The sequence below is a fragment of the Passer domesticus genome, chromosome 2 (assembly GCF_036417665.1).
Source record: "Passer domesticus isolate bPasDom1 chromosome 2, bPasDom1.hap1, whole genome shotgun sequence".
Classification (NCBI taxonomy): domain Eukaryota; kingdom Metazoa; phylum Chordata; class Aves; order Passeriformes; family Passeridae; genus Passer; species Passer domesticus.
The window spans coordinates 67,616,797-67,642,301 of record NC_087475.1 but is presented as its reverse complement, the minus strand read 5'-3'; the positions used below and the strand labels follow the sequence as shown (position 1 = coordinate 67,642,301).

The following is a 25,505-nucleotide window of genomic DNA, read 5'->3' as shown; positions in this document are numbered from 1 at the left end:
TGTATTCACTGCACTCAGAACAAAATATCCTATCATCTACATAAGTAGCATAGTTAGTGCTCATGCAGAAGGCAAAGGAGAAGGTTGTCTCTGTGAGATTTTAATAAATTGTTCTCTCAGTCTTCCCTTTTCAGTGCTACAGCTGAACCAAGCAAATAATACTAAATGATCCCAGATAGTGAAGGGTTGTTTTGGGAGGGAGTTGAGATTTGGGTTTCTTTTAATTATTTTCTGTGCAAAAAAGGAGTCAGACAGTAAAAGGCAAAACATAACTACAAGAGAGAGTTCTCTTACTTTCCAGTGATCATAATACCAGTTTATCTGTTTTTTTGTGCAACCACTGTTCACCTTCCCTAGGCAGAATTGAGTCACCATGCTTCCTGCTCAAAGGCACTTAGATGTTCTTGGCTGAAAAGCTGAACAGAAGTAGGTAACTGCATTGTCAGATGAATCCATTCTACAGAATCACTACTGGAAGAATATTTAATGTTTGAAGCTCAGAGGATAAACTACAATTGAAAAAAATCCCAAACTTAATTCTGTAAATAGAAATATCCTAAAAACTGTATATATTAAAGTTAACACTGATTGAAAATATGAAACTTTATAGCAAAATAATAGTTGTCTTAAAAATTTTTCTTTTGATTTAATTTATCAAATCAGCATTTTACTTTGTTAAATTAAGAAAAATAAATTATTTTCTGAGATGTTTATCTGGTTTCTTATGAATTATAGCTGTAAAATCACACAATATGTTCCAGACAATTTTGCCAAAAAGTTGTGTTATTTCATAAGGTCTCCCATTTTTGTAGACAGAGGATACCTACTTTTATTTTTCTTTTAGTTTGACAGATGATGTGCTTAACAAGGAAAATAATTTTGCTTACAGTAGGTAATATGCTTGTAACAAATGTAGAAGACTTAAATGAAAATTTCATTTTTAAACTCATTTAAATTAGAAAACATTATTTTGATCAAGTCTCCTGGGAAAAAGTTATGATGGCATAAATTCCTATGAAAATACAGGATTTTTTTCTTTTTCATTTTTATAAATTAATAAAAGTTTTCAACTGTTTTTATTTTCATACTGTATTGCTTAAAAGCAAGAGTGTATGTTAATGTCATGGTGCCTGTTTCAGATGTGAGGTTATAAAATACTAGTCAAAACATAATTATTTTTTTTTGCTTGAAATTCAATGATCATTTGCTAGACCAAGTTTCATGTCAATAAAATTTTGAGTATTTCTGCATTTTGTATAAAAAAATTTTCATGCACACTTATCATGAAATGCATTTTACTTTAGTCCCCTATAGTAATACTCCTAGTCTAAGCCATTTTGTGTGTCTCTTTTTTGCAGCCAATTAAGAAATACAGAGATGACTCCCAGTTTATTCCATCTTGGAATTTGTTGTGCTGTGACATCATGGCAATACATGTGAAATCTTACGAAGTACTCATTGTACTGAGATAACATGACATAACAAAATATGCATTAAAAATAAAAATGTCCTAAACCATTCTTTCAAGGTATTTTCCAAAAGGGAATCTTACCCAAATTTTCCCTTATCTAAAACTATAAAATGGCTTTTTGGGGTTTGGATGTTTTGTTTCCTCTTTGTTTGGAGTGGCAGCAAACCACATTTGGAAACAGAATTAAGGCTCCAAACCAGAAATCTGAGTTAAACCAGAGTATTGTTTCAACCACTTTCTTTTCTTTTTTTTTAATATAATCTTTTATGTCCTAATTCTAACCCTAAATTTTATTTCATTTTAGTGTTTCTAAGTTTGCAATTTATTATCTCTAGAATCTGGTGCAATTGCAGTGTTGTTACTCATATTTTGTTACTAAAAAGCCCTTTGTGATTCTGGTGAGTCAAACACTGACAATTTATGCATCTGCTTTGTGAGTTCCTTCAGTTCTTCATTCAATGCCATTGGGGTCACTAAAAGGAACGAAATATATAACTATAGGAAATTGTATTGTTTCATTTAGCTGTGTTACATGTAGTGTCCTACTATTGCCCATTATTATTTTGATAGATTTGCCAAACATCTCTCTCATTATTTTAAATTAATATTTTATGTTAAACCAATACAATAATATTAAAAATTCTACTTATCTTTAGTTTTACTTTGTAGAGATTTGAGTTGTTGCCACTTCCATTGTTTTTTTAAGAGGTATGTGGCTTTTTTCTCTCTATTTTTTCCCCTTTTATAACTTTGTGCATGATTAGTCTTATTTCCCTACAACTGCTGCTGCTTGGTGGAAGTTTACTACTATTTAATATTGCAGTCACTCCAAAGTGAACAACTCATTCTGAAGAACTAAGCTTTATGAAAAGTCTAGACAATCAGTAAACTGTTAATCCTCATTTGTTTGTGTATTCATTATGAGTTTTTTCCTTCAGAGTCTATGCAATACACTAAAATCTATAATCCTGGGATTTTACTGACTTAGAAGTTTGTGGTTTAAGTAGTACCATAGCTAAAATTAACATCTCTATTGTCACAGCCTCTCTTTCACATCTACTGACATTACTCTGACATCTATCTGAACAGTAACTCAAACTGAGAGATTTCAGCTTTTGCTGTGTCCTCAGTTTTCTCACTGAAATTAAGACACAGAAGTTTCAGGAGTTGGAAATCTTCATTAAAAATGTGTATTAAATACTCCTTTGCCAGTGCCTTAAGAAGAAAATAAAAGCCCCATAAATCACTTCCTCCTTTCTGTAAAGGGTGTTACCCTTTAAAACATCTCTTAGAAATTCTTCTCCATAAATTTGGAAGATCTTTAATGATTAGTCATCTTCTGATAGTTTTTTCTCTCTTTCATTCTCTGTTGTCTCAGCTTTGTCCTTCATTATTAATGCAAGACCATTAGTAACATGATCATAGGAGAGAAGCTGTTAGCAGTTCTCTTTTTTGCTTTTCAGAGGTGACTCCTCTGCTCCTATTCTGATGATCAGTAGTAGTGTTTGCTGTTAGTTTGAGTTTCTCTGTGCTCTATTTCATATTTCAAAGTCCAAGTGGAAACCCTTCCCCTTTTTTACCATCTTTTCCAATTTTCATGACATTAGGTGCTTCTCAGATCCGTGACATCTTTATTCCCTGTGTTAATATTTCCAGGGTTTAATATTATTTGAAATTACTTTACTGCATCTATTGCAACACCACTTCTGAACCTTATTTGCTCCTTTGTTCTTACAGAAGACTTCTGCTACTTGGATCTTCTGGTGAATAGGTTTATATATTGGCTTTAACCATTAAAAATATTGCATAAGTGTTTTTGTGTTTTTTGTATTTCAAGTTTTCTTTTACTAACTCTTTTTTTAATGTCATTCATTTTCTGTTCTTCAAATTAAGGGAATTCTTTATGCTTTCCAAATACACTTTTTTTTCCTTATTTCTCAAAATACAGTCATAATTCCACACTGTGAAAAGAATAATTTTTCTTTTTCAAAATATGACCCATAAAAGAAACCAGGACTAATTGTTGAAATTATAGATCATCAATTCCTTGCCCTTTCTAGTATTTTCCCAGTATTACAAAGACTAAGGATTGTCTGAGATCCTTCCAATTCCGTGACCCACCTCTCTTTCAAAACATTTCCCCCTTCCCCCATGTCTGCAGGCTTGTTCCTCTTCATTAATATATTCAAACTTAATCTCTTCCATCTGGCAGCCCATCCTTTGGGCTGCAGTCTGAGGATCTTTTATGTGTACTGCTACTCTCCATTGTTCATTTTTGTCACTAGTTGCTGTAGCTGTAGGTGACATGCAGCAAACTGCATCTTGTTCCCAAACAGGGACTGGGTTTCACAGCCATGCAGCTGTTGTCACAGATGCTGAATGCACACAGGATGGACAAAGACTTAGAGTTTAGGACAGCTAGTATTCATAAGACCAGGGAAAAACCCTTCCCCTGGTCTTCATTGCAGCTATGGCCATAGGAGTTAACAGAAAATCTTTTCAGAAGTTGTCTTTTAAATGTTCAAGCTATGAAAATGTGAAAAGGCAGGGAGGACACTGCTGTGCAGGCTGACTTGACATTCCTCTTAAATGTTTTTCTGGCAAAGCATGCCACAGTTTCTCATCTGAGAGGATAACTGAGCTATCTGAAACACTTTAGTCTGTCTCAATCTTTGTTCCCATATACATGGAAGATGTGTGTATTATGGCAGTGAAGAATATCATGAAGAATTCTGGGCAGATCTGAGTTTTAGAGGAACCTGCATTTGAGAGCCTTCAAAGTTGTTTGCTCCAGCTTATTGAAGTCCATCGTGGCTACCCAGGGCAGCACAACACCAGTTTGCTTTTCTGTCCCATGCTGGCCAAGAAAAGTGTATTTGAAGTAGGAGAACATACACATCAAGCTGTCAAGTGGGTACCAGTGATGACAGTGGCAGGGAAACAAAATTTGTAATCCTTCAGTATGTAGTACAACAGGGCTTGTTCCATTAAAACATGTATTTTCTTTGTCTGTATTAACTATATGAAGTGCTGCACATCAGAAACTTGGGATTAAGTTACAACACCATACCATTCCAAATAATTTTTTTCATTGTTAGTAGCCTTGTAGTATTACTAGTTTCATGCCACTTTTCATTATGATGAGAAAGGTTTATATTGGATTATATTGGATTATACTGTAGTTTGTAAGGAAATTATCTCTGACAGTTAAACTCATCATGTGGAGTTCTTTGGGTCCTGTGTTTTAGGATACATTTAAAATAGCTGTTCAGTTAGAAGGATATAGATATATATATTTCTCTTAAAATTCTTTAGAAATAGCTCATAAATGATGCTATAAACTTTTAGTTCTTATAAAAATTCATTCCATTGTGCTTAAGATTCACTTCTTCATTCAAACAAGCCTGATTCAAAATATCACTTGACTGATATAAGATATGGAGGAATGAGAAATGACATGTAATCTAGTTGGCTGTGGAAATAAGGTTTATTAATAATATAAATTATTAGGAAAAGTAAAGTCTATTGAAATATTGTCCTTGTCACAAAAAATAAATTACTAAAATTACTTGATTTAGTCAAGTCGCTTTAAAAAATGCATCGTAGCAAAAAGATTTATGGGTGATTTGCAGCCTTGCTCTCTTCTAGGACTGACTTGTGCCTAGTACATCATTAGAAAATATAGTTCTACTTAATTTACAGCCATCATTTAGAACTACTTAACAGGTACCTAAATTCCTCAAAAATCTTAAAGCCTGAATGATCTCCACAGGATTACAATATAAGTATTTCTAAAGTACTGTAATCTGTGGACTAGGTAATTTAACAGTGATTCAGTCCAAAATGATTGACTTTAAGTACGGTTAAATTCTAAATTTTAGGCTGGAACTGGGGCCACAGTATTCTACTTAGTAATATTTTTAATCTAACCTAGACATGTAATCATACAACATTTAAGGAAAATCACACAATTTTTTCTGCCGGTTATTCAAGTGATGAAGCTCAATCATTCAAAACTTTCTGTAAGTATACATCCATCATCTTTTCAAGTGTCTGCTTTCTTTCTAACAACAGGGTAGGGAAAGTACCTTGTCTTTTTTGTTGATGATGTTGCTCAAAAATCAATCTTCAATCAACTAGTAAAGATTCAGAAACCTTGTCTTAGGGTTGAGATACCAATTTCTACTACCTGGAAGCATGTAGTAACATTGTGGGATAGATTTCTGTAGAAAACTGTAGCAAGAAACTTCAGTTCTGTTTTAAAGTCATATAGTTTGTGATTAGAAATGACGTTTCTGCTCTTTTTTCTCAAAAAATTTAATTTTGCACAATTATTATGTATTTCAAGCTTCAGTCTCTGGTGAACTTATAATGGTTTTTTGGATCTGCAAAATAGGCTTAATCCTCTGAAAATGTCATTACTTTCTTACTTAACACTTCATTAAAATAGTGGCTTTAAAATCTGGTTTATGTTAAATTGAGAATATACAGTAATCTTCAGACTAATTAATCAAAGTAATGAATTACCAGATTAAACACAGAACAAATAAAAACATAGCTTTTTTAGTCTGAATATTTCTTAATTTCATAAAGTACTTTATTCTTACATAGATCATTCTTATCAACATTAGTGATTTTCTTATTGCTGCCCATGTACATAATTTCAGAGATCTCCTTATTTTTAAAGGGTTTCATTAATATTTTTACTTCTGTCCTCTCATTATTTACTCTGAAATGGAATTATAAAGGGAACGTTTCGTACCTTTCAAAAAACTACTGAAGGTGCCTCCTCGCTGCATGTAAATAAGTAAAATGCCTGTTCTGCAAGGCAGCTATAAAAGTAGGACCTTCATGCAGATTCAAGAAATATGTGAAAATGCCATTCAGAATGAAAAGAAAACAGCAGCATTGACTAAAAATTACAGTGTGCTGCCTCTGAAAAAATTTTAGTGGCTAGAAGGTAGGATGCTAGATCCACTCCGCATGGTGCCCTGCTCTCTAGAACTGATCCAGGTCTCATAACAGCAGTTAGTAAAGTTGGACAATAACTAATGAAAGCATTTTAAAAAGTACTTCAGTGGACTGTAAAGAATGAAAACATCTGTCCTACATTAGCATATTTCTATTTTTCCTCTGGAAATGGCTACCAGCACATGGCAGCTCAAAATGAAGGTGATATAGAAAACAGTGGCTGAAGAAATAAGTAGAAAAATCCAGATAAGGTGTATACCATACTCAAGAGTTGTAAACCTTTTTCTCTCTTTTTTTTTCTTTTTTCTCTTTGTCTTTTGATCACACATGTCCAGGGCATTACAGATAGATTGAAAATGACTTGTTTAGAGCAGTGGTTCCCTAGTCAGGGTCCTCAAGGTCATGGCCTGCAGAATAATTTTAAATGTATAGTGTGTTCAGTTAGGGGTTTGATAATAACAATGCATCCACAAAAATTTTGCATTCTTCCTAGTGATCCCAAAAGCTTTTAAAATGTTGGCTTAGAATGCAGCTTTGCCCAAATAGCTTATAAAAAAGATGTGGGAGATTTGTGTTGATAAGGTCAAGAAGTTGTCTGAAAATGGAGCTGGTCAGCTCTTTAGAACCAAAGTTGAATACCAGATGATTATATATGTGTACTTTTTGGCTTTAATATAGATTAACAATGGCTTATATAATTCCACAGGAGTTTAATATTCTTTTGATTGTAAAAAGACAATGTTACACTAAGATGGCCATGGTTGTTAATGGCTTGTATTAGCTGGGAGCTATAAAATTGTCCTAGTACTCTGTTAGTGCTGGAATAATAATTTACCAAGACAATTACCACATGGTGGAACTTTTTTGCTGCTCTAATTCAGTGTTATTAATAATGAATAAAATTGCAATTTTCTCAGGTTGCTAGGGGCAGTGGGGAATTATTTCAATGAATATTTCAGCACATTAGTTTAATCATAGTTCCACAAAATTCAAGTGGGCAATATTTTATACTTTTAAGTTCAGCCTGCTAAGGGACCATAGTCATTAAATTGCAAACTATTTGCACTGAGGTCCATTCTATGATTTACAAGCCTTGTTAAAAACACTGTAAAAGAAAGCAAGCTGTGCCATTAATACTTGTAATTTGATGCTGCATTTGTTAATGGGTTCAGTGTGATTAATGTTTTTAGCAGCAGGCAGAACACTTTGAGACAGGCGGTGCTGGGGTTTATAAAACATAAATGCATGTAAAGAAATGCTAGAATATTATAAGTTTTAGTAATACATGTTTTTACAAGATTGGGAAAGCAGCAGTGAAATTATACTATAATGCATGTAAATACAGTTCAAGCTGTGGTAGGTGCTGATGTGCGTGTTCTTTATTTTCCAGCCAACTGCATGACTTCTGGCGCTTGGATTACTGGGAAGATGATTTGCGCCGACGGAGGAGATTTGTTCGCAATGCTTTTGGGTCTACTCATGCTGATGCTCTCCTAAAAGCCGCTGTGGAATATGGTCAGTATTAACTCAGCTTAAAACTATAGCTCATGATGATTTCTTGATGTCCATGAATGCCTCAGAATCATGTCCCTTCTTTCTCAAGGACAGTGCTGAGAATTCCTAGGACAACATATCCTTAGAAAAGGAATTCTTTCAATTCTTACACTTTAATGAACCAGAAGACTTGAGCTTGTGAGCTGTTAAATTCCCTGATCCCCAAGGGATTCACATTATACTTCTCTAGCATTCCCAGACACTAATTTTGAGACACTGGTAAAAGCAACTGAACTTGTCTCTCTGGAGTGACTGAATGAAATAGGTCATCAAACTAATAGTTCCATTGTGTCATAATAGTTCCACTGGAGACATTTTGAGAATGATGAATTTTAAAATATCAGAAATTTTTTTCTGGCATGCAAATTTCAGCCAAAACTATTTTTTCTGCAAATCATGAAATGCATTAGAACTTGTTAACAATAATGTTAAAAATATCCTTATTTTTAAGGATAACTGGTAATCCAATAGTGAACTGAACACATAGAAGCTTCAGTTTTAGAAACTGAAGAAATAGATAATGTTTGATTTTCATGTAGATGTAGCTGGAAGACACACAAATTCCTCTATAACATGTAAAAATGTCATATGTTTGTGACTTCTGTACAGCAGACTGAACCTGAATACTCAAAAAATCTAAAGCAAATTTATTTCTCAGGTTTAAGCTGGAGTACCTCTCTAGCATATCAAAGACAGGAGTTTTTTAAAAAAAATATTGTGATGTTTTTCTGTATTTTGGTTTAGTGATGAAAAGAAAATATTATTTTTATGGTTCTTTAGCATTTAGGAGTAAAATATTGAAGTAATCATTCATAAAGCTAGTTGAACTTTTCATCCGATGTTTAGCCAAAGGCTAAGGTTGCCAAAAGTTCTGAATATGATAGATATAAAGCTAACTCTGTATATGACCTACACTTTTCACCAACTTTGCTGTTGTATGAGGCAAAAAGCTGGGATCCAAATAAGGCTAGACATATGAATTAATATCCATGTGTGCAGTTATACTAGGAGGTGTAACTTAATCCTTTCTTAAAGGTGAAGACTATCATATCCAGGACTTCACTTAACTTTCCTTAAGGTGGATTAAAGAAGACATTTCCCCCATTTTTATATAGTATTTCTTATTTGACAAAGGGTTATTTTCTCCATGTTCTTCCAAAACATCAGGATGGAGATTTTATGAGAGTTGGGTACAAAACTGTGCTAACTGCTGTGTTACTTTTGAAAGGCAAGTCATCACTAAAACCACAGTCTTTATATTTCTATAACACCTGTTAGTGCATTCACCATACAGTAGAATTAAAACTCAGGTTTATACACAGATGGTGCACATCAAACTTAGTGGTTACATAAAAATTAACAATAGACTGAAGTTTTCAGAATTTAAAAAATAATTCTAGCTTTTAATATACGTATTAAAATTAACATGGAATTTTAAAGCAGATTGCATTAAAGTATTCATGGATTCTATCTAGATGCATTTACTTTTCAGAGGCTTAAGCCTTTGGATTTTAATACTGAAACTTTTAGCTGACCTTTCTCTGTAAGAAAACATCCTTAACACTGATGTTATTTTTATGCCTCTTGGTGTTACTAATGAGTTGAATAATTTATGAGGTTGTCATGTGAAAAGGATTTGGTACAGTTTGATGTACTTCTAGCCGCTGGTGTTGGAATGTGATTAATAAAGAGCTAGAGGCAGATTTTTTTTTTCCATAGGGCTTAACTTTCATTGTAGTTGTTTTTTTATTGGCTTTGTTTTGGTAATTTTGTTAGGAACAGTTTGATAGTAAAATGCCCCTAACTTCAAAAACTGAGTATGACATCACACACTGAAAGAATTTAAAACATTAAAAAAAAAAAATCAGACTGCATAGTTTTCCAATAACAGATTTTATTTCCTGACCTCAGATACTTCGCTTGTGAAAAATGAAGTATTCATCAAAGGAAAATTTGTTGAGCTTTTGTTTCAATTTTTCATCTTGACTGATACCTCTAGCACAAGTAAAGCTGTCTTGAGCATCAGTAAATCGTGGAAATGTCTTACAAGTTTTTGTTATCTACATTGACTGTCCATTATCATTTAGGACTCTGTGCCTAAATATTGCAGTGGAGGAATGTTTAGTCAAAGCCTAAGTCAGCAAGCTCCTCAGTGTCTGCGATCAAAGGCATCAACTTAAGTAGGTCTGATCAGGCATTGCAGAAGAGGGCAGCCAGCTTCAGCTGAGCACAAATCACAGAGCAAAGATGACAAAATTAATCAGTCATTTCTTTGGCAGTAAATAATAAGATATGCTGAGGATTGCAGATGAGAGAATTATCAGATTCCTTGGAGATGTGCCTGCTTAACACCTGATTTATCTGAGCTTGTGCAGTCATCGAGATATGACCTTGATAGATAAAAAAGTGCTTTACAGCTGCCCTAGTATTAAATCATATTTGATGTTAGATGCATGGATACTGTAATTATATTTGCAGTCATTAAGGAAGGAGTCTTGGAAATGAAAACTATGTCTATGATCTATATGTTTATTTTGGAAAAGTACAACGAATGTTAAATTCTACCTAGAAGGCCTAAAAAGAGAAGTTTTAATTTTAGATGACAGTGGGTTCTTCCTGTAGGAAACATTCAATGTTGTACTATTGGGAAACAATATTTTCTCAAAAAAATTCTGTCACAATGAAGTTTCTGCTTAACTACAGTCTGTTAGTCAGCTCCTGTATGCATGTTTGGATTTCCATTTTTCATAAAATATATTATGTAAACATATATGTATGTGTGTGTGCATATGTCTACCTATGAATATATGATCAAAGTACCTGACAAATAAAAAACATTCCAATGAGAATTTATAACATATTTCTATGCCTATATAAAACTGTATGAAAAATTACAGCAGATTATATACAGGTTATATACTTAGATGTCCCTTGAGACTGTTTGCATGTCAGTCATAGCAGCATTTACAGGAGATTGACTAGTTTTTCCTTTTAGGTTAGTCTCCACCATTTCTAAGATTTTAATATTAGGCATTAGATTTGTTTGTAATCTGTTAAAGTTACTTTCATACCCAAATGTAAAATGCAAGCATAATTAGTTCAACATTGTATCTGCAGTGCCCTTTTGTATTAGTTAAATTCTTACTTGAATCAAAATATAGACTAATTTCTCTCTTTTATCTAGCTGAAGAGATGCTACTTACTGCAGTATAAAAGTGCAAGCTAAAATGGAATTTGAATTACCTGGAACTTGTAGTGGAGTTTTAATTTTATGATGTCAATAACTTAACTCTTATTCTAAGTTTAGATGGAATTTCAATGTAAATAAGTAAATTTTAACTGAAAATAAAGAAAGAAAAAAGAAAATATTATAGAACTTATTATACACCCTACTGTTCTTCCCCAAATTTTACTATGATGGATATGTGAAATATGCAGATATGACCCAATTCACAGAGATTCTGCACATGCGGTGAAAGAACTGTCTCTTCTAGTTAATCAACTTAACAGTTTACAGTCATTGGAGATTAGCATAGAGGAAACACTACTGTGCCACCCTGCCAGTAAGATAGAATACTAGTCCACAAAGGTTAACCCAAAACAGTTCGTTTATTAAGATTTGGTCCATCAGCCTTTAAAGGTCCACAAACAATTTATACACAGAGGAAGTACAAGAAAGGCTACATTTTCTTATCTACACTGAAGTAAATGAGAATGAACTCAGTGCCGACATTCTAAACATACATGTGTAAGCTGGTCAAGTATATCTAGGGTATGTGCTCAAGAATAGTTAGCCTGTTAAGATGATTAGCGTGACAGATCCTAAATGATTAGAATGAAAAAGAAAAGAAAAAATAAAAATGCCTTCATAAATTAATAGATTCAGGTTCTGTAATAAAACCACAGAGATATATGCAATATAGCCACATATGGCTTTTGAACTTGCATATGTGTTTGGATATCTAATTACTAACCTTATTTCTAGGGCAGTTCTTGCCAAAGCAGACTCTGGCTCCTTCTGGGTCTTGTCATTAGTGCTCTAAGTTTCACCAAATACTGTGTTTACTCATCACTAGAAATATATTTTTATTACACAAACACAATTAAAAAGCATCAGATTTGGCAATCTGGAATGTTGAAATCTGACATCTGTTTTTGTGACAGCAGACGGATTTTTATGGACCTTCAAAGAATGGCAGGAAGGATTCCTTCAGGCTGCTGAAGGACCAGATTATTTAGCAAGCTAGAGCTACTTTAGAAGTAAGGCTGTGTGTGTTCCTGCTATGAAACTGAGGGTCTAAAGTCCACAGGAACTCAGGCAAGGGACTGTCTTCAGAATGGGACATCTGGCTGTCCCAGAGACCCTCAAGGAAGATTCATTTTTTCAGGGTTCTCAATGCTAGAGAAATACCCAAGATGAAATTTCAGAGATGCTAGCTCTAGAGCAACCCCACAGTGCTGAAAATCCAAAGCAGTTGATTTCCACAGCTCCTGAGTTCCATCTCATGAGCTGTTGGGCTCCCTGCCTTCTGCAGGCAGTGTTAGAGCAAGGCTGAGGGAAGAGTGTCCAGAGGAGCTGGCAAGAAGCTATGCACAAAATTCTGTTCTAGAAAGCTAAGCTAGTGTCTTAGAAACTTACCTGACATTTTCAAGTAACAAGACATATGAAGAAATCAGAATGTCTCATGAAGTGGAAATGCACAATTTTATCATCTCAGTTCAGAAGCTTTGCTGTAAAATCAAGTGCCCTATTCTAGGGAAGTTTGAATGTTCACCTAAATGCTAGTCTTCATTTCCATTCTGCATTTCAGGTTCTACATTTTAATATATTAGATTGTTGATACTAGTGACATTGCTAAAAACTTAAAGGTGTTTTTGTTGGTGAAAATACTACCATTTTTTGCAATAAATTCTAGACTCTGTCAAAGTTACTGCATAAATCATATATATCTAAAAAAGTTATATTACTTTTTCTCAACTCCATAAGGTTCTCAGACTTCATTATTCTTTACTTTATCATTTTTCTGTGCATATTGAAAATGCCTAGTGTATTTTCAGAACAGTTTCAACAACACTAGTTTCAGAACCAGCCATAAGAAAACCTGTATTTTTTTTTTCAGCAACTGGTTCAAAAATGAAAGCAAGTTGAAGTCAACTGATAGTGAATCATTACTTATCAGAGTTTTGCTAACCGGCCAACTAGATGCATAAAACCCAGTTATTTTCCTAGGTGTATCAGCAGTGAAAGCTTTACATATGTAAGAGATTAAAGATCAAATTATGCTTAGTTTTGCATATGAAATATTGCTTTCTTATACTATATCTGTTTTAACAGCCTTTTTGTTAGCTTTTTTGAGTTTTATAGATCCTTTTGTTGGGTTTTTTCACATTTTCTTTTACTTCTAAACTGATCTAGACAGCTTTTGGTTGCCAGTAACAAGATAAAAGGCAACAGGAACAAACTATTTTTTTACTGTCATGGTGGTCAAACAATGGACAGGTTGTCCAGAGAAGCTGTGTGGTTTCCATCCTTGGAAATACTGAAAACCAAGAAGTATTTATACACAGCCGTGTGGCCCCCTTGAGTCTTCCCTCCTCAAGAGAAACAAAGAATATCTACAGAATATCTAGATCAATTCAGTAGTAAAAATAAATATAAAAGAAGATCTATGTCTCTCATGTATGGGGGAGACCAGAACTGGATGCAGAAATCCAAGTGTGACCTCACCAAGGCTAAGCAGAGGAGAAGGATTACCTTCCCCAACCTACTGGCAATATTTTGCCTATTGCAGTCCAGGATAACATTTCCCATTGCTGCAAGGACACATTGGCAGCTTGTGTTCAAGCTGGTGTCTCTCAGCTCCCCCAGCTCCATTTTTCAGACCTTCTTTCCAGCTGTGTGGCACCCGGCAGGTACTGGAGCCAGAGCTTGTTCCTCCCCTGACGCAGGACTTAGCACTTGCTGAACTTCATGAGGTTCCTGTCACCCCACTTCACCAGCTGCTGAGGCCCCCTGGCATACCAGTCACTCCTCCCAGTTTCTTGTCATGTGCAAACTTGCTGGGGGAACTCTCTGCCTCATCATTAGTGAAGATGTGAACAGGTATAAAATGTTTAAGAAACCTTGTTCCCTCACCCTATTCATTCACACAATTTTAGTCTGTAAGTAAAGACAGGCTGACCATTAGTTGTGAGCACTTTTAAGAAATAGAATCGACTTTGTGGGCAGTAAAATAAACATACTTGATATTCAGTGGTGAGCATTTTAAGAATATGTATACAGTCATTAAATTAACCCATAACAATTCTTCCATGTGCCAAGTAAGTCTTAAATGGGATCATGCTGCCATGTGAAACAAGCATGTAAACATTTCTGCTTCAGTTGAAGCACCTAAAATAATACTTCTCCTGTTACAAAACTTCCTTTCAGTATGTGAACTAACTTCCACATAGATTGTGAAATCTCCAGTGTACTCTGAATGAATTTATATCTGAATTGTGTGACTAAATGAGTCACAAAAATCTTTTTTTCAAGCACAGCAATTTATGATTTTCATCTCTAGCCTTATAATTGTAGCCCAACAGTGCCATCCACTGCTTCACCAAATAAACTCCCAAATATTTCATCCTCACAGGATTTTAGGGAAAATATTACATGATAGTTTGTTCTCTTAATATTTTATATGGTAATTGCAAGATACAGTTTTGTTTAAAGAAATTCTAGGAAAAAGCTTACATTGGGTACTAATTGAAGGATCTGTAAAACAAAATCTTACTAATGAGATTAATTAAATCTAAAATACTAGATTTAACTTGGTCTTCTTTATAACAATTCCCACCCCACTCCCCCAGTCATAAATATGTTCTCATTAAATATATACTGTAAATATGTCTACCATTATGGTGATCCTTTTTCTTAAAACCCACTGTAATGTAATGAAAGGCACCCTCAAGATGTAAATGGTAACAGAATTTGCTTAGGCAGAGTACTGAACACTGCTGAGTTCAATTTTACTGAGCACTCAATGTCTGAGCTCCCTGACTAGGTCATAGAAATGAGTTGCAATTGCATCCTAACAGTACTTGCAGTCTCTAAATATCTTCTGCCTGTTGTATGTTATTTCTAGCATATTCATAGTAGTTTTTATGGCAGCTTTACTATAAGTTGTAAGTACAGACTCATTAAACAGTCATTTTTTGTAATTATTTCCTTAACTCTTGAATGTCAGAAACTCTCTTTTGACTCTCTTTCAAGTTTTTCACAGAGCTGAATAGGATATTAAAAATTTTCCCTCTAAACCTTTGTGTTGGGTTCCAAATGCCTTTCCTCTGAGATTTTTAGGTGAACCAGCATGACCTGGGTTTTAACTGCTGTTACTGGTCTGAGCTTATAGATTTTACTGCAGAACTTGCTGGCTTTTTACCAGCAGTTAACATAACTACCTCTTTCTTCATCTGAAAGTATATGACCGTAGAATGTTCTTCAAGACATGAAATTGGCCTGCAAAACCATTCCTAAGATCTAAAAATTGGAACCATTGTCATTCTTGGAATTCTGGCTGCATTTTTCTCCCTTCCACAGTTAAACTTTCATGTACAAAGAATACACAATATTTGTCTGTTCTGCCAAATGAAAGTAAATTATTTACCAAACCCCATAAATTGCTACCATGAGAAATGTTTTCAAACTCATGTGAACATTGTATTTTTTCTATATCTATTTGACAAAGAAATAGAAAATCTTGACCCATGAATATTCAGTGAATCTCATAGAAACATTTCAGAAGAACATTCTGTCAGTCAAAGTCTAATGGTAGTCGTTCACAGTCCTTCAAAGCTGGGTGAATGTAGGTCTTGGGACTCAGGTTTTAACATGCACTTTTCTAATTTCCTATTTTCTGTGCTTTAAAACTCTGTATTAAGGAGTAACAGCAGTTTAAAAATCTCCTTTGGCAATAGTTAAAAAACCAAAATACTCCTTTCCTAAGTTTTCTCCACACTTCTTATTCTCAATATCTTTGCTGCAGGATCCCATTCTCCTCTTTGTATGTAAGTGGAAATTTATAACATTAGTGTTTTCTGAAGACCTGGCAAGGACAGCATGTCAAGCACATGGCTGGAATGGAGGGGCATTATTGCTGCAACTTTTGCATAAGGATAATTAGGAGGTCACACTGTAGATCTAAAAAGACTTTTCTGTCCTGCTCTTTCTGATGGTCAGTGAAAGATGTGAGAGACTTTTGGGCACTGGGCTCAGGTTTTTGTCAGCCTCTGGGCTACTTGCAAGTGTTAAATCAACAGAAGAGTCTAGGAATCTCTTCAGTACTGGTGATTCCTTGTCTTTCCCAAAGAAAAGGAAACTGGTATGTGTAGATTTTGACAATAAGGGAATTAACTTTCAGAGACAGTATATATTTTAAGATGCCCAAGTATTTTTACTCATCTTTTTACGTTGCACTTCTTAACATTTATCACATAAAATCTATTTCTATTATATCACATGAAAATTCTTGTAGACATTTTATGTATAGAGTAAGATTTGTATACAAGAAATGAAGATTTAGGTACGTATACAATGGCTATTCCATATCCTTAAAAGTAGAGTGAATTCTTCAATACTACTTATTTTGTGTGTTTCATTATTTTATAGTTTTAATTTAGAAATACACACAAAAAGTACCAGTGGAATGAGATAAGGTAGATTTTCTTGCGAGTTTCAGTGTGGTGCAAGTTACAGGCAGGGATGAGGATGCACCTTTTGAAAGAAAACCAAATACATTTTATGGAAAAAGTTCTCAAATGCAATACTAACCAGCATGATAAGGAAAACCCCTCATTAAGAATTCTATAAACCAGCATATTATGCAGGTTTCCAGTTGTTTAAATTTCTTTTTCATATCATGTGCATTACATAATGACATAATGTTTTTCATATCCTTACAGTGTGCCTAAAGAGTGCATCTCCTGGTGTGTTTGCATAACACCCTGATCATCTACAATAGATACACTTTCACAGCTGAAAGAACTATGCATAATACTCAAAAAGTCTTTTATTGGTGTCCCTTTTGCCGAATAGCACAAATCATTCAATCCTATGCCCTTAAAAAGCTGATCACATTGTCTAAATATCACCTCAGCTCTCATCTAAATGGAAGATAATGTTGCTAGTGCTTGCAAATTTAACATAAGCATAGAAATTTTGCAAGTATCTCTTTTGCTATCTGGATAGATAACTTTGATATATAACTGCTATTGCTAGATTATTTCCAGCTTGGAGGAGCTTATATATTTACAGCAGCCTGGCCCAAACCAAAGGGCTGTCTGCTGCTACTAGAGTGTAGTCCCTTAGCAGCTCTAAGATTTAAACACAAATATCCCAGTGTTAGAGCCACAGTGAAGCCTCACAAATGTGCATATCCTTTGGGTGCTGCCCTTTGTCTGGTGTCCCTATAGGCATTGATCTATGCTGAAATAGAAGCAGTTCTTCCCACAAGTTACTTTAGCTGCTGAGTGAAAATATGTAAACCAGTTCTGAAGATGCGGTGGTCTACGTGAGGAAAAAATTGCATTTGAACACAGAATAGACACAGTGCAGCACACTGAAGCAGTGGGAATCTAGAAAGTAAATCTAGATGTTCTAATGACATTTTTATATTGACAAATTTATTATTTGTATATAATATTGACAATCCTTTAAAGAAACATTATGTTATATGACATTATGTTGTATTTAGGAGATTTTTTTCTGTGTAAAGATTGCACAAGATGGTTTTTCTGTATGCCTCAGAATAGTTTCACTTAAAAAGATTACCATTCCAGAAAGATAAAGTAATTTCAGATATGTTGGCAGATGGGTCTCTCAAAGCACTGATCAGGAGCTGTTGAAGTTTTCTTCTGTAAATAAGTAGTTTTGATAGAAATTGAAATGGTTGTATAACTGCTGGAATTACGACAGCTACTATAAAAATTTTTAAACTTACTTCCTACACATTCATTACCTACACCAGAGAATTATTTTTTTTTTGCTGCCTTATTATGTCTCTGTACAATAGCTGTTTCCAAAGAGCCAATCTTTTTTGGATCTGAGAGCAAAAGCTGAAATGATGAGGGGCAAAATTGCCTTCTAGCAAAGATATAATCACTCATGGCCATAGAAAGAGAGAACTTAAATCTTGCAGATGTGTAGTATGCATTTTCTTTTAAAAATATTCAGGTTTGGACCATTCACATGGTTTGGAGACTCTAATTTTTAAATATTAAGTAAGGGTTAGAAATATTGGGGTAGAATACACTGGTTTGGGAGGTAAGATCACATTTCATGGAGTAATAGAGTGGCTTGAGTATAAAGGAATCTTAAAGATAACGTAGTTCCAAACCCCTGTCAGAGAGAGGGTTTCCACTTCCTTTTCATGGAATTTCATGAAATGCCATGCCATTTCTTCCCTGTCACTGCATTATCAAGTGTTTGTATTTTCAAAGAACATTTCATTTCTTTCCAAGGCTTTATCATTGTTAGCCTTTTCAATTAGAATTTTTTTTTGTTTTTTGAACAGGAACTAAAATTAAGGCCAGCATATGTGGGTGCATTTCCTCAGTATGGAGTGTAGCAGTTTAGAAGTCTGACAACATTGATCCGGCTTTAAGGTCTGCAAGCAGATAGTCAGAACATTTGTTTTTTTCCTGGGGAATGTTGCTTAGGAACTAATCTAAAACTTTCCAGACATAATCCAGGCCTCAACATTAAGATGTGGCATAGGCATGTTTTTCACTTTTATGTCATCTTAAAAAGGTTTTATCAGATGCTATGTCAAAAGCATAGAATGCCTTGTTTAGCAAATTTATTTCATTGTTTCATTATCATGTCATACATATTGAAATTCAATCACCTTTTCTTTTTGTCTTATTAATTAAATTTTCCTATTTGAATAGTTTAGTTTCCCTCTTCAGTGGCCTGTCTTAAGGATCCTTTGCTTACATGTGAATATCTTGAATCAAGAATAAATGAAATTCCTTTTTGCTGTCAAAACCAAATTGTGAAAACACATTGCACGGCTTTGAAAATCAGTACACTCTATTAGCAGACCTGTCAATATAAAAAGTGCATTCCATTTCCACCTCTTGCTCTAATAACCTTTTCTATGTTACTCAGAGGCAGTTCACATAATCAGAGTATATTGTCAGCTTACTGGAGTTGGGGAAGCATGAAATGAAAATCGCGTTAATATTGATCCAATTCTCTTACTTGCAAGTGTCCTTGATGTCCTTTCCACTGAGCAATAACTGCTGTTGGTGTGGTGTAGATATTTTCCTCTCAACTATTACTGTACTTTTTTTAAATGGCTAGAAACACACTTAGGAAAATTTTATTGCTCTTAATTATTTTTCTTGTGTATCATCTTTACTTGTTGAAATTATCCACAGAAGAATTTGGTTTCTTTCTGCAATTTATCAAACTACAGTATACACCAAAATGCTGCCCTTCAAACTATCAGGGATTTGTAAAGATTGTCAGTCATGAAATATGAATCCATTCCTCTGTGTACAAGTTACAGTGGCAAACTACATCTTAGCCCAAATATAAACATTTGACTGTTGTTAGTTCCCGTTAGAGGGACTCCCTCTGGTTCCAGTCAGAATGGGGACTGCCTTTCAGGAGCCTGAAAAGCACTGGAACGTTTGCTGGACTGGGAATATCTGACTCCCGTGGGCTGTGTTCAGTCAGTGCTGAATCAGTGCAGGATCCCTCTCACATGCTCAGAAATCCTGAAATCTCAGATATAATGACAATCTTGGCAACTGCTAAAAACAAATTTCATGACCACTCTGAATCGCAATTTTCATGTCTGGGAACCAAAAAAAAAAAACAAACAACCCAAGAATGCCCATGGTACTTTAACCTTTCTTTTTATGAAGGACCATTTTTATTAATATAAAACACTTTGACTAAAAGTATTTGTTTTTTAAAAAGCCCTCAGCCTTATCTGAGAAACATGTTTGTTTTGTCCTTGACTGTATTTTCAATCTCCTCATTGCCATAGTCTCTGTCAGTCTCGTTTTACAGTACAAAACATCTGATAATATGAAAAGGAAAACATATAAAGCAGTTATGTATTTATTTACAAATTTCTTATGCGAGGAAGATCATTTGGACAGATGTTGGGTATAAAAATTAGAGAGAAATTGATAGAATGTCTGTGATTAAATTTCCAGGTATTTCTCCATTATAGAAAACAAAAATGTGATTTGGTTTTGCTTTTGGTGGAAGTAATTTCCAATACAAATATATACAATTTTTAATTGCTATGCAATTTTCATAGTTTTTCTTCCTCATTTCTTCAAAGATCCCTAATAATGAAAATGTGATTTTGATTTCTCTGGTTTTTATTAAATCTATTTAAACCAGCCTTCCTTTATCAACAGTCACTTCTCTGATTCTCTGGGGAAACTAAATTATACGCCAGTCAAAGCTGCCCATTCCAGAACCACATTGCAATTTAAACAACAACCCCAGCAGGCACAGGTGGGGACAGCTTATTGGGGTTGGCTGTGATGCGCCAGCATTGGGCTGCTACGCAAAGCCAAAAGTTTGGTCCCTTGAGCTGACCTAGGGATAGGCGGAGCACGTTTCCCATGGAGTGAGTGCCTGAGGAAGGCTGGCTCCCTAGTCCTGAAGAAGTATACTAGGCTGGGATAGAGCAGTCACCATGCTGATGATTTAATCTTGCTGGGTTTTGTAGAGGTCAGTTTACAGACTCCCAGGCAGCTGCTCTCTGTAGCTGTGACCGCTGCAAGGGTACCGGTACCTAATCAAGTTACTGAAGATTAGCAATGAAAGCTTTATGTATGTTAGAATATATAAAGCAGGAAGATAGATTATCTAGAAAATATTTTTTTCTAAGTATTTTCAACTATTATGAGTGTTGAATGAACAAAAAATGTAGATAATAGTGGTACATTTTAATTTTGTCCATAAATAAGTTTGGTTCTTTCTGCAGAAGTTAGTTTGTGCAATAAAGAAAAAAATCTCTCAAAAAAGAAAAAAAGCTTTGTTCTTCCAAACTCTGTTGATAAATTATATTTCAACTGTGATACAATTTCATGGTTCACATTGTGAACTGTCAGGTAGCCTCCTGTGAGGAACTAATTCTGAATTCCTTTATTTAACAAATTAGTGGAAACTACCTTATGTGATGAAAATTCAGCAAGAAAATCAGTGTTCTACAGAGCAGTACATACTGTAAGATCTGTAAGGAATAAAAAGCAAGTTTACCCTTAAAACGTTCCGAGGAGAGCTAAGCTTTGCAGAAACTCTACTTTAGCCTCTATAAAAGAGAGTTTTTAATTAAATGCAGCATTTTACTGTAAAGAGAACAGACTTTACTTATGTCAAATGCTCCTTTAGAAGCCACATAAAACTGTAAGAGACAGTATATGAAAAAGGTTTCTTATAGAAAAGAAGAACACCATCCCATGAAGCAGATTTCCAGATGTTTAGAAACATTAGAATTTCCTGTCAGTATATTTAGGTAACATTAAAATGAGGTTAACTTTCCATTCTGCCATCTCTCTTCAAAGATCAAAGAGCACTCACTACATAAATTGCCTTATCGGTAATTCGTTGAAGTAAACTATGGAAACAACTTTATAAGAAGCAGTAGTCTCCTCTTGTTGGCCACAGTATTACCAAGCAAACTTTTCTTAGAAATAGCCATACTTTTATCCTCCATTTTTACTAAATGAAGAAAGAAAAAAATAGAAAACACTATATTTTGCTATATAGTAAATTAATAGAAGAGAGAGCTAGAAACCCCCTTGCTGTGTTCAATTAAATCAGAGTAATTAGTTTAATTTTTTCTGAAATAAGTAAATAAACATAAAATAAATCAATAATATACTGAGTTTGCACTGCTAATTTTAAAATTTTATTTAGGGACAGGTTGTGGGGATCTGGACCCTTACAGTGTCTTTGAAATGTAGATTGCATCCCTAGAACCTGTTGTGATGTACAGACCCCAGTAGGGAATGCATTGATTCAGTTGAAAATAGAGACTCAAAAATTTAAATAACACAATAAAAACACCCACCCAGCCCACCCCTGTTTCATTAAGTATTGCCCATGTTAAATACTTCTAGTGGCTGTAGCTGAAAATTAACATTAGATCCTCCTGTTCTTATTAGGGAAATTACTAGGTTTTGAGGGGTTGTGGTAATGGTTTTTGTGGTTGTTTTTTTTGGGGAAGAGTTTTTTGGTGGCTTTTATTTGGTTTGGGGTTTTTTGTTTGTTTTGGTTGTGGTTTTGGTTTTGTTTGGTTGGTTCTTTTTGACTGCTTAATAATTTCTGTTTAAGGAAAAGTGATGATATTAAAAAAGAGATTATTACATTCTTGGCAATACTGAACAAGTTTACTCTGCAGCTCATACAATCTTTCAGACTAATAAAATACACACCTTCCCATGAATATTGAGGTTTTGTAGAGGAATTTTAGTTGGTTTCTTTAATTTCTTTTAAAAATAAGCTGTTTTCAGTTATCCTGAAACTACTGCAGAAAGTTTGTAACATGCACATTTGCAAAAATAATCAAGTGTAATGAAAGAAGGATTTTTTAAGAGCTTATCTGGTTCTGTGCATGCGTTCTTTTGAAATATGTTTAAGACAGAGCCTTTAAGTTTCAAGAAAGTAAGTCACCAAATTCAGCTGGACTTCAGTGCAATCTGAGTGACTTATTGCCTCCAAAATCTTTGCAAAATGTAGTTTTAAGACTTTGCTGCTTGCTTCAAGGCTCCTTTCCAAATCCAAGTCTATCCCTTAAGTCTATTCCTTAAAATATCCCTTAAGAAGGAACTTAATAAGGACAAGAGCTGATAGCATCTGCCAATTCTAGTTCTGTGCCCTCCAGTGTCACAACATTGCTTTCTTGAAATGACATCTAGTTTTGTTTTATGTTTTCTTGTTTTAATGGATTTGAAACATATTCTAATTAGACTTAATGCAATTTCATTTTGTCTTTAAAACACAGACTACTTGTGTGCTAAAAATTTTGAAATGAAATGTCTGGCCATAGACTTAATTTCATAGTAATTTTGCTGAAGTTTTGAAAAAAAAATATTGAGTTTTGATTTTTTTTTCCCAACACACTGAAATATCAAATATTTATTTATTCATTTCTTCCTTTCATATCACTGTTAACAATAATAGACATCATTTTATGTCATATAATTTTTTATTCAGTTTGTTGTCTAGTTTTAAAGAGACAGGTTGTTTTTCTTCTTTCTCTTATTCGGAGAGTTTCTCTTGTTTTAAAACCTTTTTGAAGTTGTCTTGAAATATAAAAATAGAACATCTGTGACAGATCTGTTTTGAACATATTTCACATTTCAGGATCCAAGGAGATCTGGTGGTCTGTGGTATTAGCTTGTTAATTTCTTGATGAATGGGTAGAAAGGCCACGAAGTGCACTCAGTACAGCACGTCTTCCGAAGATAGATGATCTCAAATAAATTCTATTCCCAATCAGTTTTTGATTTGTTAGGTGTTAAACCATTTCTTTGTAAGGACAGTGTTTACAAGCCTTGTAATGAGACAGCCCTGTGAGACCTTACTCTTCTTGCTGTAATTTTGATAAATGGAACTCTAATTCATAAAGGATATAGTGATTGAAGGGCAACTCCAGGTCCTGTACACTTTCATTTAGATAGATGTTTGGTACAGTACAGCAAAACTAAGGTGCACCCAACAGAGTGATAAATTTTAACAACAGCCAAACCAGAAGGGTTTTTTTTTCCATAAGGACAAAGAAGGACTATCTATTATATTTCATAGAAACAAATGTATTTTTAATATTATAAACCAGAATGGATTTTGTATATATTTGTTTTGTTGCTAAGCTTCAAATTTGCCAAACTAATGTCTTCTACTCTGCAATTAGAGCATGATAGAGTTACAACGTTTCTTACACCTGTGTCTGGCAATATTTCTGTAATCTGGTACACTCATCACAAGAAATTTAAAATACCCTAAATTTCAAGTACTTTGGATGTAGTTTAAATGTTAGTAATGATTTGGTGCTTGGGACTTTCTTCGTGGTAATTTATAAATTTTTTTTCATGCATAAATAATTTAATATAATTGCCATAAATCAGTTACTGCAGAAATTATTGACTCTTACTCCACATTAGTGCTTTTCAATTTTCCTAACTCCTACCACTCTTTCTTCCTTTTGTGAATATGGGAGAAAAAATAAATACAAACCAACCAAAAAAAAAATGCAAAACTTGTACTAATACTGAAAACTTTTCCAATAATTAGTTAATTGAACCCATTTTAAACTGGGCAAATAATTGGTTATTTAAATTAAGTAAAACCTGTGCAAGTGAGGTAATGATCACAGCCTAATAAGCAAACACAGCAAAACAACATATTTAAAATACAGTAGCACTGTCTTAATCACTATCAGAATGGTCCTAATGGAGACAACAACAAACAAGTCCCTGATTTTGAGCTTGGTGGAAAAAAATGGGGTTTTGCTTACTTGTTTCTCTTCACCTTTTCAGAGTTTCAGAATGTAGTTTCAGAAACAGCAATTGAGATAATAGCAATACTATCCAAAAGGTAATGTTAGGCCAAATAAAATATGAATTATCTCAGCCTGGATGAAGTGGCATGTTAGCAGTGATCTTCAAACAGAGTAAACACACCCTCAGAAAGATATGCCTCCAGCATTTTTATTTATGCAGTGTGACTCTCCTGTGCATAAACTAATTAAAAGACTCTAATTAATTATTTGAGTGGGAGGTAAAATTGTAACATCTTCCCAACTCCTTGCAATAACAAAACTGCCTGATACATCAGTTCTGTTCCATGTATTTATCTTCACTAACCTGTCTCCTTACTGTATTCCTCTTAGTCGTCCTGTATTAATAGGGGACCATGAGTCTTAGTGGATTTTACAACAGCATTTTACATCTGCCATGATAGTTTTCATCCTGTTTAAGTTCAGGCATTGTGGAAGACAAACAAAACCCACATGTGCATAGTTTTGCCTATTTTCACACTTATTCTGTAGCTTAGTAGGAAGCAAATTTCCAAATTATCCTACTAAAAACAGAGATGATTTAGAGTTATTTCTTGATTGACAGCAGTGGAGATGCCCAGGTCTTGTATGGTCCAAGGAGAAGATGCAGGGTTTTCTGTTTAAGAAAAAAAATAGAAATCTTTCTTGTCTGAGGCTGCTGTGACTCCATAGTACTGAAAATAAAACTTATGACCTCTTCCCAGCTAACAAAGAAATTCTATGAGGAGGTCACAACAGTAACATGAAAGGTATTTATGACATAAAACCTCATTATGATTCTGTCATTTGACCACACTAGGATTTATTTTTTACATCATAAGAATAAAATCAGGCAGGTTTCAATAAAATATTCTCAAAATTCAATAAGTTAAGTCTCCTGCCATAAGGAATCATCAGGCTGAATAGAAAAAGCCAACTGTAGTCAAGAAAAATGAATA

The 25,505-nt window shown here is 34.2% G+C and overlaps 1 protein-coding gene across 9 annotated transcripts in view; it reads left to right on the top strand.

The window, feature by feature from the left end:
* Positions 1-25,505, top strand: part of NBEA (neurobeachin) — a 452,703-nt gene that overhangs the window by 261,777 nt on the left and 165,421 nt on the right. For all 9 annotated transcript variants that reach the window (XM_064409011.1, XM_064409015.1, XM_064409017.1 and 6 more), the window contains one exon: positions 7,833-7,957. In XM_064409011.1, the coding sequence (XP_064265081.1) occupies positions 7,833-7,957 (125 nt within the window). The remainder of the gene's footprint in view (positions 1-7,832; positions 7,958-25,505) is intronic.